Source organism: Podarcis muralis, chromosome 16, assembly GCF_964188315.1.
Source record: "Podarcis muralis chromosome 16, rPodMur119.hap1.1, whole genome shotgun sequence".
NCBI classification, from domain to species: Eukaryota; Metazoa; Chordata; class Lepidosauria; order Squamata; family Lacertidae; genus Podarcis; species Podarcis muralis.
Window position 1 is genome coordinate 39,072,921 of NC_135670.1, and position 19,420 is coordinate 39,092,340.

General features: G+C 45.8%; 1 protein-coding gene across 7 annotated transcripts in view; it reads right to left on the reverse strand.

The window, feature by feature from the left end:
- Positions 1 to 19,420, reverse strand: part of CAMKK2 (calcium/calmodulin dependent protein kinase kinase 2) — a 45,193-nt gene that overhangs the window by 11,893 nt on the left and 13,880 nt on the right. For all 7 annotated transcript variants that reach the window (XM_077920071.1, XM_077920072.1, XM_077920070.1 and 4 more), the window contains exons 2-13: positions 18,480 to 19,062; positions 13,478 to 13,525; positions 12,990 to 13,043; positions 12,518 to 12,569; positions 10,389 to 10,522; positions 9,664 to 9,700; positions 7,020 to 7,041; positions 5,497 to 5,585; positions 4,596 to 4,795; positions 3,844 to 3,897; positions 2,205 to 2,278; positions 1,019 to 1,106 (exon numbers count right to left, since the gene is read on the reverse strand). In XM_077920071.1, the coding sequence (XP_077776197.1) occupies positions 1,019 to 1,106; positions 2,205 to 2,278; positions 3,844 to 3,897; positions 4,596 to 4,795; positions 5,497 to 5,585; positions 7,020 to 7,041; positions 9,664 to 9,700; positions 10,389 to 10,522; positions 12,518 to 12,569; positions 12,990 to 13,043; positions 13,478 to 13,525; positions 18,480 to 19,013 (1,386 nt within the window). In that variant the 5' untranslated portion in view covers positions 19,014 to 19,062. The remainder of the gene's footprint in view (positions 1 to 1,018; positions 1,107 to 2,204; positions 2,279 to 3,843; positions 3,898 to 4,595; positions 4,796 to 5,496; positions 5,586 to 7,019; positions 7,042 to 9,663; positions 9,701 to 10,388; positions 10,523 to 12,517; positions 12,570 to 12,989; positions 13,044 to 13,477; positions 13,526 to 18,479; positions 19,063 to 19,420) is intronic.

The window sequence follows — 19,420 nt, forward strand, 5'->3', positions numbered from 1 at the left end:
ATTTTATTTTATTTTATTATGAAAAAGCTGTTTTAAAAAAGAGAGAGAGTTTTTGAAATCATAAGCTTAATACTCTGAAAGCAACTCAGTATAGGTAAAGGTAAAGGGGCCCCTGACCATTCGGTCCAGTCGTGGCTGACTCTGGGGTTGCGGCGCTCATCTCACTTTATTGGCCGAGGGAGCCGGCGTACAGCTTCCGGGTCATGTGGCCAGCATGACTAAGCTGCTTCTGGCGAACCAGAGCAGCGCACGGAAACGCCGTTTACCTTCCCGCCAAAGCAGTACCTCTTTATCTACTTGCACTTTGACGTGCTTTCGAACTGCTAGGTTGGCAGGAGCAGGGACCGAGCAACGGGAGGTACATTTGTGTATATTTAAATCCACAGTCCCCATAATAAACTACAATTCCCAGGTTTCTTTGGGGAAATCCATAAACATATGGTGTGGATGTATGTGACCTGGAAGTTCTGCAACTAAAACTCGTATATATTTTTATTTTACAAAAAGTAGTCAAGGTTTTCTTTTATTTTCTTGCAGGGGAGAGTGGGTTAGATTTAGACTGCAGCTTGAAGGATCTAACCCATTTTGCCCATGTTGATTATCTGACTTGGAGCAGCTTGGGGAAGTGGGGTGGGGAAAAAGAATCAGAATCAAGGCCCCACTGCCCTGCAGGGGAATTCCAATGCAAATTGTCTTCCCTTCCTGCAAAACTCCCACATCTTGACCTTAAGCCTGTCAACAAGCTCTGGTGGGAAAATGCGTCCCCTTTAAAATGGTGCACTGTCCAGGCATGATGGGAATTTTAAAATCCATTTGTAAGCCCACCTTAAGAGACCTTTGGACTATAAGGAAGGGTAGACACTGTAAAATGGATTATTATCCACAACCAGGAATAGTAGCACAGATAAGCATGTCAGAACAGCAACAACAAAAAAGAGAGGCCAAAGAAAAGGATCTGAGACATATAAGGTTACGGGCATCACACTTCTTCGGATGTTGTGAACTGACTGTGGGATACCTTTATTTCTGGGACTGTGATCCTGGATTCGGGATTCTTGTCCAGCATCTGCGTGATCAGATCTTTCAGTTCATCAGAAATGTCTGGCCTGGGTGGGGAGGAAATATCAAGACAAGTTGAGCAGTTAGTTTGCTTCACAAGCACTGGGCCTGCTCTCACCATTTCTTTTTGAAACAAACAAATGAACAGTAAGTCTCTAGCCCTTCAGGATGGAAAGGCAGGTTTGAAAATAAGCTGGTCATTCCTGCTGTACAGGAGTCAGACCATTGGTCCCATCTAGTTCAGAATTGTCTACAAGGGACATTCCTAGAACTACCTGGAGGTACCAGAGATTGAATTTAGGAGCTTCTGCATGCAAAGCTGATGCTCTTTCACTGCGCTACGCCCACCTAAATACAAACGAGAACCTCATTTACTGGATATGGGGGGGGAGAGAATAAAAACAGGGGCTGTGTTCCTGTGTTCCCAAAAATGTCCTTGTGGCCTGTTTGCCTCAATTGGCAACCATAACAAGGGAGCCACATGCAACCAGGGAAGCGGCACCTGAGTTGTGAGGTTCCCAGGCACCATCCCAATTCTTGCTCCCAACTTTTTCTCCCAGGACTTCGCCCTTCTCTCCTGCTTTATCAGTATACCTCTAGGTACAGGGTGGTATATAAATTCAAACAATCAGGCAATAAAATAAAGCTCCAACTCAGTCATAACTCTTCAGCAGGCCTTCTCCAGCACCCAGAACTTGCTTGCACTGGTGGCAGCACCACCCGCTAACTTGGATGGCTTTAAAACAATTAGACAAATTCATGGAGGAGAAAGCGATTAAAGCCCATCAGCCGTGCTCTGTCTCCACGGTTGGAGGCACCTGAGAGCCAGTCCTGGAAACCAGCCCAAATTTACTGCTGTTGAATATGTCCCACCACCACCCGCCGCCCAATGGAGGAACTGTGAGGTACTGAGGGGGCAAGTTGTTGTCTTTCACCCTATATATGTGCTGGGCGAGGGGGGCACACAGAGACTCGTTCCTATCGCACCAAGTCTTGGAATGGCTTGGCAAGCAGCAAAGCACCTCCAAGGTTCCAGGTGGCTTCCAGGAGACTCCTGCCCTTCTGCTGCAGGTCCAGAAGGAGAGGTGGGAGAATCCAGAACCCTGGCTAGGGTAGTCATAAACATAGTGATTCTGCATACTCACTGGTCAGGAAATTCCAGCATCTGGCTCTTGATTTTGCTGTGCAAACTCAAAATCCTCTCATCCATAAAAGGGCACTTGGAAGAACAAAAAAACACAATGAGAGATTATAAAGCAATGGCTAACTTGGTCTCCCTGCCTCCTAAGAATGTTATCAATTTATTTGATTTGATTTGTATACTGCCCTTTATCTGTAGATTTCAGGGCAGTTCACAACAAAAAATATTCTCATTCTCCTCCCCCTTTCCCCCTAATGAGCATCTCTCATTACAGACATAAAATCAATTTAGCATGGAAAGGTGAGTGTGGGGGCAGGACTAGGGATGTCAGATGGGGAGTCTTCTGCATTCTGATCCTGCCTACAGTTCCCAGAATTCTTTGGGGTGCAGCCATGACAGGTACACTGGTGGTACAAAGCTTTCATCAAACGTTTGCCTTTCCCCCTACCGTTGCTTCACTCTTGTGTACCTGTTTTATTCTGGATTCTGTTTTATTATGTATTATTAAATTTAGGGCAGCCAACAGATAGAACACACACCATAGGGATTTGCAGCTCCTGATTAAGAGTGTGACAGAACCCAGATGACTGCCCAGTTTATATTTAGCCACTTTACAGAGAATCAAAATCTCCAAGAGAGCGAGAGGAACACCATTTTGATGTGTCTTTATGAACTAGTGACCACTAGCGAATGTTTGAGTGTCATCTTGGCACCTGCTGGGGAAGCCCGACAGCCCAGCATGGCCTTGTTGATGTGCTTGAGGTCCTGACCGAGATAATATCCTACTAACACTTTTGCACGTCAGTGAGATTGCCCTGCTCTGAGGTTAAGGTCCCATCTGCATTATAATGCTATTATATCACTTTCCCCCAACTTTCCTTCACTCTCATGTACCTGGCGGAGGATTTGATCAGGCAAGTGGCAGAGTGTGTGTATGCGTGTCTATGCACATGCGTGCAGCTGTTGTCCTCTACCATTTCCACAAATTAACACTCCCACAAAAAAACCCTTCAAACCCTGCCCTTTTGTCTTGCAGAGAGAATCATGCAGGTAACAAACCACATGGGAGATCACAGATTTGCATCTAGGTTTGGTCCCTAATACAGTTGTGTATTTAACAACTTGTCTGGTAGCCATAGGCGACTGGGAATTCCATGGAGGCAAGTAAGGGGGCTGGTGGAGAAGGACAGATTGCTCCATTTCTCTTCCACAAATCTGCTTGCTTTTTCTGCTGGCTATGGAGAACAGAAAACCTATCCCTCAGCTTTGACTCTCCTCCTCCAACCCACCTGCTACAACACACACACACCCCTTTTAAAGTTATTCCGCTAAGAAGTCAGTATTCTGCGTCTCCCTGCTTGCTGCAGAAGTGAAGCCTTCCCTCCACTGCGGTCACCTTGCGTATGCAGGCCAGTAGCTTCTCAGCAGGTTGGTCAAACTTTCTGCAGACTAGTAACATGTGTGGGCTTCTTAATTATGCTGCCCTAATAACATCCAGATCTTACTCAGCTTTATGACCCCCTGAAAGGGGGCGGGGCATGCATCCTGCAACCAAACACTACTTCTGGCCCCGTTTCAAACAAGCAACCACAACAACAAAATGTTTAAAATCCAAAATGTAGGTAAAGAAGCAGCTCATTTACCTGCCCAAAGACGAAGCAGTAGAGAGTGATCCCCATAGCCCAAACATCTAAAGCCTTAGGAAGAAGGGACAGGGAGAGAGAGAAAGGCAGAGATTAAACACATGAGCCCTCCAAAAACTCTACATCTGTATTGCTTTTCTATTTTAAAATAACATGGTAAGCTTTTAAGATGAACTGCCGCAGTGGCAGGGAGGCAGCAGAAATGTGATTCTCTGGGCATCGCTATCTGACCCTCCAGACTCTCCAGATTAGTAGTGTTGGAACCAGAATATCCACAGTGGGGTGGGTATTTTAATCTATTTGTTAGAGGACCTCCAATACTGATGCCGAATCTATGATTCCTCCAGGAGTACGACACTTGCTTTTTCCACTCACCCCCCTCCAATTTTATTCATACAGCAATCTTGCAAGGGAGGTGAATGGACAAGACCATGGAGGTTTCAACATGGGTTCCCCCCGTCCTAGTTTGACACTCTAACCCAGGAGTTGGGAACCTGTTGCCTTCCAGAGGTTGCTGAGATACAACTTCCACCATCCTTGAGGTTGGGGCTGATGGGAGTTGAAATCCAACATCATCCAGAAGGTCATGGCTTCCCCATCCTTGCTCTAACTGCTAGGCCATGTGATGGCTATAAAGTACATTGGACTTTGAGTCATTTCAGGCAACCTAATTTTTGGTTGGTTCCTTCCAGAGAGTACAGAACATGGTTGTGTAAATAAGCATAGAAATACACACTCTTCTCTCAACATACCTTTCCAGAAAATATTTTTCTGGTCTCTGAGAGGGTCTCGGGTGCCATGAACGCTGGGGTCCCCACGGTGTTGGTTAACAGGGCGTCTGCCCCTTTGAATTCGTTGCTCACGCCAAAATCGGCTATTTTGATGTGACCATCTTCCCCAACTAAAAGATTGGAAGGCTTAATATCCCGGTGGATTATCTTTTGGTAGTGCACTGTTGAGAAAGACCAGATGAGACATGAATTTGGCAGAGCATGAAGCTCAAGGGACGCAAAGAACCTGCTCCCTTTCTTCAGTTTTCAGGGGTTAATTTGCTCCATCCCTCTTTCCTCCTCATCCCTCTTTCCTTTTGTGTTGTGTATTTTAGATTGTAAGCTTTCAGGCAGGATCTGTATCATTTAAATTGGGAGCCTATTTGGCTGAAGAGTGAGGTAAAAATGCTCTAAATAATTAAAATAAATAGAACATTGAGGGAGATTTGGGGGCTTAAATGACTATATCCTTAGCCTGGGGAAAAAGTGCTACTGTAGCACAGTGACTAAGTCTGAGATAGTTATGCAGCACTGAAAGGGTGCAACTCTGCACATGGTCAGAAGCACACTGTCATTTCATTGTTCCTCCAGTCACAGGGCACAACCCCTCAAGCTGAACATAAATTATCTGGGCATTAGCTCTATTGATTACAGTCACAAATTAATAATATCATTATTTATTATTTATTAAATTTCTACACCAGCCTTCACCTGAAGATCACAGGGAAGTTTACAATATAAAAACACAAAAGGCATACCATAATAACAAACAAAGACCATAACATGGGTGCCCCCTCCCTCACCCCCAGTATTATTATTTATTAAATGTTCTGTGCCCTTCCCTTCTGTGCCGTTTTGCTAAAACGTCGCCAAGGGAACTCACAATATTCAATGCCTTTGATCAGGTCTTGGAAATAGAAGCGTGCCTGGTCTTCAGTCAGAGGTCTCAGGTTTGGGACTTCCATCACAGGCCTGCGAAGGTGAAACACAACTTGGCCTAAAACGCAAGACTTTGGGCAGGTCTGGAGGCCCCGACCTGCAACCAGATAGAGAGTCTGCGGAGAATGAGCCAGACCCTCCACAGGGCAAGGGCCTTCGGGCAGCAGGTGGGGTCCCCTGGAAGCGCTGCACAGGAACCCCTCAAAGTCTCTGCCTTATTAATCCTCTGGGTCACTAGGCTTGGCAGACTTGGCAGCTGCAATACTGGCCTCTGACCAGAGATGGCAATCTCCCCCTCTGGCAAGATACTACGCTGGTGAGTCCCGAGTTCAAGATCCCTTCCCAGCGCCTGAGGGACCCAGAGCTCTTAAATCTGCAGAGCCTCCGGAGCTGGGGGTGGGGCTTCCGAGCATAACTTTTGGAGCAGGCATAGGCAAACTCAGCCCTCCAGATGTTTTGGGACTACAATTCCCATCATTCCTGACCACTGGTCCTGTTAGCTAGGGATCATGGGAGTTGTAGTCCCAAAACATCTGGAGGGCCAAGTTTGCCTATGCCTGTTTTGGAGGAACAGACAAATTTACATGTATGAACCCAACCAATTTACATAACCAGTGTTGTTTCTTTCTGGGCACACGCAGGGGTACACATACCCCTAAACATTTTGTGGATCTTTGAACTTTTGTCCATTTACCTGTACTGTATTTGTTTTTCCTGATTTGAACTATAAAATGCTGGTTTTCTTAAGTCAAAATGAGAGTACCCCTAAACATTTTTTTAAAATAGAAAAAAGCACTGTACATAAGCAATGTTGTGCCTCCAGATGTTGTGGAACTCTACCTCCCCATGGTCAGAGATGATGGGAGCTGCAGGCCAGGACTTTGTTTTCTCAACACAGGATTCTGGTTACTTTGGCGCATAATTTAATACAATTACTTTTTTTATCCATGATTACCATAGCTGTCAACATTTCCCTTTTTTTAAGGGAAATTCCCTTATTCTGAATAGGATTCCTCGCAAGAAAAGGGAGAAGTTGACAGCTATGATGATTACTGTTGTAACAATCATATGAAAACCGCTTTGAGGTGTGCCTGAAAAGCGGTATACTGTATATACATGCCTTAAATACATAATTTAAATCCATCTTAATTCTGCAGAGTGCACCCCAGCTACAGAACTCTAGGATGAGAGAAAGGCTTTAGAGGCAGAGTGATTTGGGGAAGGAGAAGGACATAAGGGAGGAGGGGGGAGAAGCTCTTGCAGATAGGAGGCAAGGAAAGTTGAAAAGGAGACGATAAATGGGGGGGGGGGGTTCTGTGAGTTGTCCTAAAGCCAGAGGATAGACTGCAAGACTGCAAAGTCCTTGGAGCAGCAAACTGCCCCCCCCCCGCAGCACTTCTTGCTTGCTCTGCAATACATCCTGTATCTCAATGAACTGTATAAATTAATAAACAATCATAATCTTACCCTTTCTTCACAAGTTCAAACACTGAAACACAAAAGAGACCGGTTATTAATTATGAGGAGAGAATACTACCAGGAGAAAACAATCCTGCCTTTTAAATCATTAACTCTCCAGGCAGCAAAATCTCAAATTTTAAATACAGCATCAAAAAGAAAGACTTACATTCTGAGAGCTTATGAGGTCATGGCTGATCAGTGTCTGGAAGGGAGGCTAAATAAGGCTCAGGTCACACCTAGTACCAAATCAGGGTTTGGTGCTATCAGCAGTAGCCCTTTGCATGCATCCTCCTCTCCTCTCACAAACTCACTTAACGCAATACCTCCTGGCAGGTAGCAAAGGCGAAGCTTACCATTACATTTAAATGATTGTGTGTCCTTTGCAAACCAGGACCACAGGCCTGTTAAACTGTAGTTTGCAATTGTCCTGCAAACCCTGCTTGCAAAACAGAGTTTGATTCTGTTCTGCAGAGCAAGTGCAAACAATGGTTTGCCAGTTCAGATGCAATGATAAAACTATGGTTTACCATAAACCAGACAGCAACTAATGAAGCAGTGTATATACAAGGGTTAGGATGTGGCATTATATATAAACCATGGGTAGGGAAAATGTGGCGCTCCAGATGATGCTGGAGTGCAACTCCCACCAACCCGGACCATTGCCCACGCAGCAGAGGCTGATAGGAGTTGTAGTCCAGCATCATTTAGAGGGACACAGAGTCCCCATCCTTTATATTAATCAATCTTAGGTTGCCCCGAGTTTCTTGAAGGAATAACTGGATGTACGTAATATACACATTTTTTGTTTCTGTACAAGTTGAAAATTATAAAGATGAGGAATTCACTTAAATTGGTGACTGTTATGTACTGAAGTTCTCACCCTGGGCCAGCAGGGGGATACTGTAGATAGTTTTCACTCAGGTCCACGTCAGTTATTTTAGGCGGAAAACCCTGGGTTGTTGTTGCTACAATGTTGACAGCTGGCTGCCTATAAAAGCAGGCCGGCTGAGCTGTTTGCTGTTCAGTTTCTGTTCCAGCTTACAAAATAAAGAGCTGCTTTGGAGAAATCACTGTGTCGTCTGCCATGTCTACCCACTATTTAACAGTGGCCAAGTTGAACAATTGCAGTCAAAAATATCTGGAGGGCACCAAGTTGGCGAAGACTGCCCTGGAAGGATGGTCCAAACAATCAGATGGTCCAAACAATCAGTTATGCTTTTAAAAAAATTAATTTTTATAAAGCCTTTGGTTTTTTTAAAAACTAACTTGAAACAAACACCAGATGGAGCACAGAGGGAGAAAATACTGAACTGCTGTCCAAGATCTATTTTAGACTCTCTTCCATCTGGAAGTGGCCACTTGTGTAGGCAGCGCACCGAACATCTTTGAGTACTACAGGCACGGATGGGCAATTCTTAACATCAAGTCCCACTCAGTGCTTAGACAAAGAGGAGCGGGCAGAAAAATGGAGGGTTGCAGCAAACAAGTGTGTATTTTACTCCCCACCCCACCCTCCCCCCAAGACTGTACATGTTTACAGCATAGGAGCACATACACAGACACATGTATAGGGCTGTTGTTAGTCCATTAGAGAACCTTTAGTTTAGTTTTGAAAATGGAGCTGGCAAAAACTGGAATAATAGAATTGTCAAGTTGGAAGGAACCCAAAGAGCTCAACCCCCTGCAATGCATTATTAGTGTGCAAAACAATTTACTATCCTCCTGTGAGGTTGGCCACTGGTTTCTGTGTCTTGCATTAAAACATAGGATTGTGGTTCTAAGCAGGCTTTTATTTTATTTGTCTTCTACCAAGAAGAACAGAGCGATCAACCCCTCCTCTGCTATCTCTCTCTATTTTTGTTTTTTTAAGATATGACATTTACTGTATTTGTCCAATCAACTGCGGGAAAAGTTATAAAGCTAGCATTGTCCACCACATGGGATACTGTTGTGAACACCTAAAATGCACACAGCAAGAATCACATATCACAACTTCTGGCCAAATGACACCTAGGTCAATCTTCAATCATTCCAAATACCCTGAAGACGGAAGGCGATTGATTTGAGATAAAGCAGCCATGGCTTATCTTTCCTCAACTTGGCCTGCAGTGCTGGTTATTTTATTGGACTGGGCTATACGCCGTGTTCTGTTTATCCAACCCTGGATTGTAACACCTGCCTGGCGTTCCCTGAGCCATTTTCATCTGAGCGGCCATAAAAGTAGGAAGGTTATTAGACCCTTAGAAAACACCTGCCTTTCTGCACGAAGGGGAAAGAAAACACAGCAGATGTATCTCATCTGGGATGAGAAATCTGGAGACGATGTCAATACAGCTTTAATTTTGATCCTGGCCATGGAGAAAGGGGCTTTCCTTCCTCTCCATCTAGCACAGAAACAAAGTGGAAATCCACAGGAGCTCCATCCTGCTTCCTCTGCCAGCTCTCTCATTGGGATTCCTGGTCGCCAATGGCAACCAGGTGAGTGGCTCAATACAAGGCTGTTCTAGACTTCACCAGCTATCTCAGGTACGTTTTTAGTGCTTTTGTGCCATTGAGGCTGCTTGCCTCTGCACTGTCCTGCACAGACTGGAAGTGAAGGAGCCTCTTTCGGAGGTGCATAGCAAAACGGGTGGGAAGAGGAGTTGGTTACCCATGTACAGGTGGTCTTCACTGGGGTCATCTAGCACCTGTCAGAGAGGGAGGGAGAGAGAGAGAGAATGAATCAGGTGTAGGGCATGCATCTAGATTCCCGTAACTAGCTTACTTTAAAAACAGCAATGCAGTATACCCTGATAGATTAAGGTTATTGATGTCCCATAATTCTTTTTTAAAAAAATATATTTTTATTAAACAATCCAAGTTACTAATCCAAATGGTCAATTACATTATTTCCCCCCTTTTTATCCCCCCTCCCCATCCCTCCCTCTCCCTCCTTCCCAAGACTTCCCTCAGCTCCCTTCTCTGATTTGTTTGCACCTGTTATTCTCTGCATGTTAAAAATTGTACATATCATTACCTTATCTGTCATATATTCTATTAATAAATTTGTGTATGTTTATTCAAAACCTGCCAAGGAATCCAAGTTATTTATTTTTTTAAAATAATTTGTAAAAAGTTCCCAATCTTCTTTGAAGTCACGATTGGCCAGTATTGCGTCAATTTGGCCAGTATTGCGTAACTCATCAGTTTTTCTTGCCACTGTTCTTTCGTTGGGATTGGTGTCCCATAATTCAAGGGGTTGGGGTATTCTTGCCCTGAATTCCTGCTTCAGTCTGATTAATCAAAATGGCTGGCCCCTTCTGCTGATGTCTAACTCTGCCTCCTCCCTTACACCCAGGAACCGCACTGACATTTCTGATGCAATACCATTCTCACCTCCACTAACTTCACTACGTTTGGGTGGTCGAGTTTTTTCAAGATGGCGATTTCTTGGTAGACCTGCTCAATGGGTCCTTTGGGTTGGCAGAAGCCTTCCAGAGGGGGCTTGGCACCGCGAGGAGGAGGACGGCCTGTGGAAGACCATAAGGAAAGGCATGGAGGGTTGGAGGGTGAGGAGGGCTGGCACATGTGGGGTGCTCCCAAAAGGCTGGGGGCTGGATGTTTTTACATAGATGATTTCTAGCCCACTGATTCCCAGGGCGGGTTACAAAAGATAAAAGCCCAGGGCACAAAACAGGACCAACAAATTCGTGTAAGCCAGAAGAGCAGTTAAGGAAGTCAAAATAGAACAACAGTCAGCACAATCTCTAGATCTATCTTTATAACCCAGTTACTTCATCCTTCTGCAAGTATGCTAATTCTATCAACATCCAACAAAAAACATAATGAAATAGCCGTGGTTTCAGTTGGCTGCAAAAGGCAAAGAAAATCGGTGCCAAAGAGGGCATTCCAGAAGAATGGCACCACCATAGCAAAGGCCCCTCTCCCATGTCACAACATAATGTGTCCCTCCCATTTCTGAAATGCTGAGAAGAGCCTCCCTGAGGAGATATTAAAGTGCGGGCAGGCTCTCTTTCAAATATTTCAGTCCCAAGTCATTCAGGGCAGGCGTAGGGAACCTTTTGGCCCTCCAGATGTCGCTGAACAGCAACTCCCACCATCCCTAGCCATGTTTGCTGGGGCTGATTGGGGTTTCAGTCCAGCAACATCTGGAGGACCAAAGGATTAGCCATGCTTGGTTTAGGGATTTTTATGTCACCAGGAGCAAATCGGGGCCCAGAAGCACAGCAGGGAACCATCGCAGATCCTCCCGAATCATGTTTCTGGTGGCCCCATCCTGCACTATTGCAGCTTCTGGATTGGCTTCAAGGGCAGCACCATGTACAGCTCATTATAACCAGTGTTGTTGGTTTTATGGGGTACTCAGGGGGGTACTCAGTACATGTACCTTACCCTCCCCGCAAATCTAAAAAGTGTGGCACTGACTGTAACAACTTTGTGGTGAGGACTTGGGCTGGGCAATATCTGGTTTTCAACATTGTGATATATAATTGGCTAAACATTGTGATATACTTATATATCACAACATCTGAAATCAGGATGGGGGCTGTGTAGAGGCACTGGCTGCCTTCACGCTTTTTCCCATACTGTGATTTTTGCACAACACACATCATGATTCACAATATATTGCCAGGTCAAAAATTATGAAACGAATATCACGATATGGACTTGAAACCAGTTTTGAGCTATATATTGTCAGGTGCAAAACTATGAAACCAATATCGTGATATGCACTTCAAACTGGTTTTCGACAATATATCAATATATCACCCAGCCCTAGAGAGTATCAGCATCTTAAAAAAACAAAACACTGACTATAATCATCTCATTCAGAGACTATCAGGGCAGATGAGGCTCATCAAGCTGGGAAGGTAACCCATCTAGGAGAAGGAATACTCTGATCCTAAAACTCCGCTGCCTTGCAGGATATCTTTGGGAGAAGAAAAGGCTCAGGAGTAAACTCTCCACAAATCCAGAGTGTGGGTGTCTAAAGCGGTTGGATGGTGCCTTGTCTGTCTCCTTCTGGCAACTCCTGCAGCCAAGCTGGTGCCAAATATATTGCTCTGCTTTCCTTTGGACCACACCTCCATGCACACCGCCCAGGCTGACACCCCAGGGAGGTCACTTCAGTGCTGCTAACTCAGTGCTTTGACTTCACCCCCAAAGGTGCACTCCACTGTCTCTCAAGACAGACGCCAACAAAAGGGAGGTTATGGGGAGCTGCTGTATACATTGGCCCATCTAGCTTCGAACTGTCTGCACTGACTGACAGCAGCTCTCCAGGTTTTCAACTGTCTCAGCCCTGCCGGGAGATGGAACCTGGGATGATCTGCATGGAAAGGGGGTGATCTACCGCTGTGCTTCTAGCATAAATATTTGGGAGACAGGTCCACCCTTCTCTCTCCCCACTTCATTCATTCCCTGTGCTGCCCTCCCCTATGCCAAAGCCTTAGGAAAGGCCAACGCAAGCATTCGGACAGCACTTTCTTTTAGTCCTCACTTACGTGGAAATCCCGCTTGCCTCATCAGCTTCTTCTTGGAAAGCACTTTCATTGCCTGCAAGAGAAATCAACACAGGCACACACACAATAAGATGACACAGGAAAGGGTCAGCGTGTCACCGTTAAAAAGCATTTTGTATTTTTAAGCATGGTTTTAGTAAATTGGCAACCTGAATAAGCAGAAGAGCTAGGGCCAACTTGTCTACTGTACCTGGCAACTTAATAGACTAATATTTCTTAGAGACATTTATGTTTATGAAATATTCACATACAATGCTTTTAAAACATTTAGCAAACCTCTTTATTCTATTCTACCCTCTTAAAGCTGCATTTTAATCCAGCTGGATTGAAAACTTTGAGCTTTGAAGAGCAGTAACAAGTAACAAGAGAGCAACAGGTGATGAGTGTTCCTTAAGGACTCCCCACTTTCACTGCCGTCAACTGCCACCCCCCCAGCTCAGAGACTGTTACTCACATAGTAGGTGTTGTCATTTTCATTGTATGCCAGCTTCACAACCCCATAGGAGCCCTAAGGAAATGCAAAACAACCGAATCAACACACACACAAATTGCCTTCCTGCATTGCAGGGGGTTGGGCTAGATGACCCTTGGGTCCCTCCCACCTCTACAGTTCTATGATTCTGCAGGCAAGGCAATCACACCAAGCAAAACACAAGGACCAAAGCTATTAGACCAAGGGTATTTTGCATTATGTCATGCCACCCACTTCCCAGGAGTGATTTTGTGACTGTCACCCACAGCACCCTCTCACAATCTGAAATGTGCTCCCTGGTCCCAGAAGGTTGGTGGCCTCTGAACTAGAGGGCCGAATCTGGATGTTGCTTTATTAGCTTCCCTTTCATAACCTTCATTCTGACACAAATGTGTTGGGCTGGTACAAATTCCAGGTTCAGCCCAAATACTCACACAACAAATCTGCGGAGATAGAAACAACATAATCACCTTTCCAATTTCATCTTTCAACGTATATTGATTTAGCTGCACACAGTCCTAAAAGAAAAGAGGAAGTCGGAAACAGAATGAGACAAGCACATGCTGAAAATACAAAAGGATGGCATTTACTTTTAATCCATTTCTCTCTTGAGAATGGTAGAAGCCGACGGTTATTAGAAACGGGACCTGCAACAAAATGTTACAGTGTGAAGTAAAGCTGTTCAGGATTCCCTCACTCTATTCCCACTGCTCTCTTTTCCATTCTGTGCTAAGAACAGTCAGTTGGCATCCTGAGCCAAACTCCTGAGTCAATTTTAAAGTGTCTACCAAGCAATAAACAGTTCGGGACCGGTATATGTTGAGGGACCACAGTCGATATCACCACAATCTACAAAATGGGTCCTTCTGACTGTGCCACAACCGACAGAGGCTCACCTGGCAGGGCTCTGGCCGAGGGAAGGCCTTCTCTGTTGTGGTGCCTACCATGTGGAAATTTCTTGCTGTTGAAATCAGGCAGGCACCAGGTATGGGGCATCCATCATCTATTGAAGACGGAACTGTGCACCCAACCATTCCTTAACTGTTCTCACTCTTAGGGTATACCTGAAGGACCGTCTCCACCCCCGTTGTTCATCCCAAACACTGAGGTCCTGCTCCGAGGGCCTTCTGGCAGTTCCCTCACTGCGAGAAGTGAAGTTACAGGGACCAGGCAGAGGGCCCTCTGGGCAGACGCCTGGGGGAACACCCTCTCATCAGATGTCAAGGAGATAAGTAACTATACAGCCTTTAGAAGACAACTGAAGGTAGCCCTGTATAGGAAAGTTTTAAAATGTTTAATGTTCTATTATGTTTTTATATATGTTGGAAGCTACCAATAGAATAGAATAGAATAGAATAGAACAGAACAGAACCTCGGTTGTCAAACGTAATTCGTTCTGAAGACCGTTAGACTTCTGAAACGTTCGACGACCGAGGCGCAATTGCCGGTCAGCAAAATCCATTGAAAAAATGGAGAAATGCACCTCGGAAGCCGTTCGACTTCTGAGACACATTCAAAAACACTTCTGGGTTGTCGCTGTTCAAAAGCCGAAATGTTCAACTGCCGAAGTGTTTGACGATGAGGTTCCACTGTATATTATATATATATAATAACCCCCCACCCAAATCCTAGGAATTGTAGTTTCCCTACCTTACCAGAGCTACATTTACCAGAACCCTAAACAAATTATAGTTCCCAGGACTTTAGAGAAATCCACCTACTTTAAATGAGTGTTACATGTGCTTTAAACACATGGGAAGTTTTTGCTGCTACTTACTTTTTTAAAATTGAGTACTGTTGCGTTTTTATGATGTGAATGACTTTGGCATGTTTTAGGACCCCAGGATTCAGTAGGAAATTGCTGCAGAGGATGAAAATATTTGCTAAGCCTCTAGTACAGCTGATTGCTTATTAATCTGCTTCGATTACCTCCCTCAAGCAACCTCTTCTCATTCTGCATAAACACATGCCTGTGTCCTCATCTAGCCATCTCACAGAAAGGCAGTGCCTCTCAGCATCCTCCTGGATGCTACCCAGACCAGCCAGTCCCTTGTCAGCTGACCTCCCCAACCTTTGGCTTAGCAGCAGAAAGCTGGTGGAGAGCCTTGCCAAGGCTTGGTGTAAGGTGGGGTAGCCCAACATGCTGCCCCCCAGGGGTTCAGGACTCCAGCTCCCATCAGCCTCAGCCTGCATGGCCAATTCCCAGATCTCTCTGTGGCAAATCCCACAAAATGTTATTGCATTAAATCCACAGAAGCAGAGAAGAGGTAAAAAATACACTCAGTGGCTTAAGCTGTACTATTTGGGTAATAAAACACCATTTGCCATTACTGTAGTTTATTGCCACTTGAAAATCTCCTTCAGTTCCTAGCAATAATATTTGAGTTTTATTACCAGAGAGGGGGTGAAGAGGTGGCAATCTCTCTGGCCGCAAAGGAAGTCCCAAGGCTGACGAAAGACAGATAATGAGGAAACTGAGCCACACAATAGCGGAGGAGGAACGCTGAGGCAGTCGGAATTAAACAAGTTGTAAAAAGTCTTCTCTGCCAGCGTTATAAGCACCGACCCTCGAAACGAAAAGCCACCAGCTTTTATTATGTTTTAAGTTTATGGCCTGCCATTCACTCACGGCAGATCTTGGGCACCCGGCAAAGAGGATGTATGCATACAAGGACTTCATCACCACCAGCCATCCCTCTGTTTTTCATGGACACAATTCACCTCTGTTCAAAATGTGGAATAAACAAAGATGATGTGGGATAACCAGCCTCATAGAACCACCATGCTTACGTCTAATTAATGCATGAAGGAGTTAAGACCAGTGTGTAAACTGTCCTGCCAGGCTTAGCTCAGCTTAGAAGGGACTAGGTAATCAAGCTTATTGTCTCCCTGCGCTCTGTGTGTGAAGAGGCTAAGCTGGAGCAAGCTGCTTGCTCCAGCTTAGCCACATGGCTCTCACAAGCCACTATACCAATAATTGAAGAACTTTCACCACTCTGTAACTAAGCGATTTTTTTTTTTTTTTGCCTGTGCTACTTTTTCTGAACTCTGTATGGAAAAGCACATCAATATGACTTCAGGAGAGTTTGTAAGTAAACCATATTTAACTTAGCAAACCTGGTATTTTTCCATGATAAGGGAAGAGGGAAGTTTTGGAATTCACAAGGGCATATTTTAAAGGTCAAACAGCCTTTATTTCCATCCTTTACTTTGTTGCATATTTTGCCATTTTTAATCTCTGCTGAGGTTCTCACACCAAAGAGTGCTTACCCCAAACAAGGATCTTGGCATCCAGGAATTCTTCTTTTACTTATTATTTTTTCTTTGAACCAAGATGAAAGACTTGGGTCAGGCTCTCCCAAATGGCCCCCCTCCAGATGTTTTGGACTATAACTCCCATCAGCCCAGCCAGCTGATGGAAGTTGTGGTGCAAAACACCTGGAGGGCAACAGTTTGGGAAAGGCTGATGTCCCCTCCTCCTCCTTTCTCCCTTGCCTGCTCAACTAAACTTTCCATGCGCTGCATAAAACATGCAGAGATTCCACGCTGGGAGCTGAGCTGTATTAGCATAAGCGCATCTTCTTTCTCTAATGCATAACTGAGAAAGACTGGGCTGGAGGCATCGGTGCTGCCACCCACCTCTGCTTTTAATCAGCCGCTGTTCTCGCCATATATAGCTTTGCAAAGAGCATCTGATTTTCTTCCTCGTTTATCTTCTCCCCACCCACAGCCATCGCCAGCCTCGCACATCCCTTCTGCAACAATAACAGCAGAGAACACAAAACCCAGGGATAATTCATTTGCACGGTGGTTCAGGCAGGTGGGGCCGGTTCTCTGGATCACAGCAAGAAAGGGCAGAATTTGGGGCCTCAGGTCCATCAAGGCACCCCACTGAAAAGTCCTCAGAAGCTGGAAAAAACCTTCAACTAATCTACAGCAACACATAAAGGTTTTGTCCTCCCTTTCACTTCAGACCAGTTTTATTAGACCACAACTCCCATAATCCCTGGATCACTGGCTATGCTGGCTGGCTGGGGATAATGGGAGTTGTAGTCCTAAACATCTGGGATAGCACCAGTTTGGCAAAGGTTGTGCTAATATGATCCCACCCAGCTGTGGTGGAAGCCTCTCCATCACCTGGGGCAGCGCGCCCAGGGGCTGGGCAAACCACCCCTAGGGGCAGGGGGCGCAGCACCCATAGGGACAGGGCATGCCCTTAAGGACGGGACGGCGTGGAGGCAGCGGGCGGACAGAGTGGAACCTGCGGGCGCCCGAGACACATGGTTCGGGCGCGCTGCAGGTCCAGCGGTGAGTGCCACCCGCCATTTTGTCACTCCCCTCGGTGGGGGCACCCGGGGCAGGCCACACCTACCGCACCCCCCCCCTTGCTACGCCCCTGAACCCACCCCATCCATTCAACTCTCATAAGAGTCACTAAAGAAAAGCATCCTAATACATTTGCTCTTTACGGTATCCGGACTGACAGTGGTGAGGCACTGGAGATCTTCCACTCGCCCTTCATGAGCAGTTTGGCTTCAAAGGACCCTCACAGCACCCTGCACATCATCACAGAGTGCTTTGAGGGGCTTTGCTGCTGAAAAAGAACACTCTTATTGGGTGCGGTATCAGTTCAGACTTAATTAAACAAGGGAGGAAGTGTCGCCCTCCGACACACCTAGGTCGGTGTGGAGGGGCTATCTTGGTACAGACTGAAAGCATAAGAAGAAATATGTTTCTCCCTTTTCCCATTTGTTTATGATGGACTTATATTGATCTGTTTTGTGCTGCAAGTCTGTGAGAACTCTGCAAGCTGCAGTAACGTAAGAATGCAAAGGAAGTCTTGGTTAAGTCTTGAAATCACATATTCTACATTTCCGAAATCATACCACGAAACAAGCACTGAAGCTTTGTAGCCATTCCCAATAACACCTCACACATACCCTCCAACATTTTTCTGATGAAAATAGGCATGTCCTATTCCATAATAATAATGATGATGATGATGATGATGATAATAATAATAATAATAATAATAATAATAATAATAATAATAATAATAATTTTATTATTTGTACCACGCCCATCTGACAGGGTTGCCCCAGCCACTCTGGGCAGCTTCCAACATAATAAAACATTAAACATTAAAAAAACTTCCCTATACAGGGCCACCTTTGGTTTTCTAAAGCTCATATAGTTACTTATCTCCTTAGCTTGGGGGTTGCATAACACCACACCCTCCAACATTTCTCCAATGAAAACAGCAACATCCTAAGGTAAAGGGGGACATTGAGGGATCAAATCAGAAACCAGGATGGCTTCTGTAAATCCGGGACGGTCCCTGCAAAATAGGGGCCCTTGGGAGGGTCTGCTCACACACCCCCTGCAGCCACCACAGAATTCCCTGGAATACTTTGGTGTCGTTTACAGAATCACACACCCAGTGCTGAAACTGTCAGAGATCACTTCTCTTACTTGCAATCCTGTGATAGAAACTCGGTGGGATTCTATCGTCGGCCTCCGGGGCAGACGAGGCGAGGAATGCGGAGACGTGACGGGGGAATAAGGAAGAGAAGGATAAATGTAGCGTCCATTAACGCCCTCGCCATTACCAGGAGACTGGACAGACTGCGACCTTTCCTGGAGAGAGAGTTTGCGACTTGAAAGGTTCAGTTTGTTTCGAGGTTCCCTTGTCTCTCGCAAGGGGCCCCCCAGAGCACCCCCAGGAAAAGCCTCCTCTTCGAACCCTCTGGGGTCTTGCGCCACCGGCTGCTCCTCGCAGGGCTCCATGGGCTCCTCATCCTCCTGCTCGTCCCGCCCGCCCTGCGAAGGCCTGGAAGCAGGGTCATACTCCGTCACCACCACGAAGGAATCCATCTTGCCCAACTGGGTAGACTTCAGGGCTTGCAAGCAATGCGGAAAGCCAGCAGCCTCCTGCTGCCTGCCAAGCTCATTGTGGGAAACGAGCCTTTCGGCGGTGGCAGGCCTGCTGTAGATGCATGTTGGCATGGTGCGCTGGCCAGCTTCATCCCAGTGGGGCAGCTACATCCATGGTGTGCTGGGTCAAAACAGAAGCAAAACCATTAGCAGGACGGAAGAGGACTTGCCTCCCACATGACCAGGTGGATTTGCTGGTCAGTCTTTGCAAAGAGCAAATGGGGAAGTTTTGGTCCCACAGCAGGGGTGGCAAAACCTCAGGGCCAAGGGCCAAATATCTGGACTAATCCCAGGCAACACCTCCCTGCACCCTCGTCACACCCCTAACATGTTTTTGCCTGGCTGGAAAGTGTCTTTGAACTCATACCTGTCTGCCTGGAGGATACCGTATTTTTTGCTCTATAAGACTCACTTTTTCCCTCCTAAAAAGTAAGGGGAAATGTGTGTGCGTCTTATGGAGCGAATGCAGGCTGCGCAGC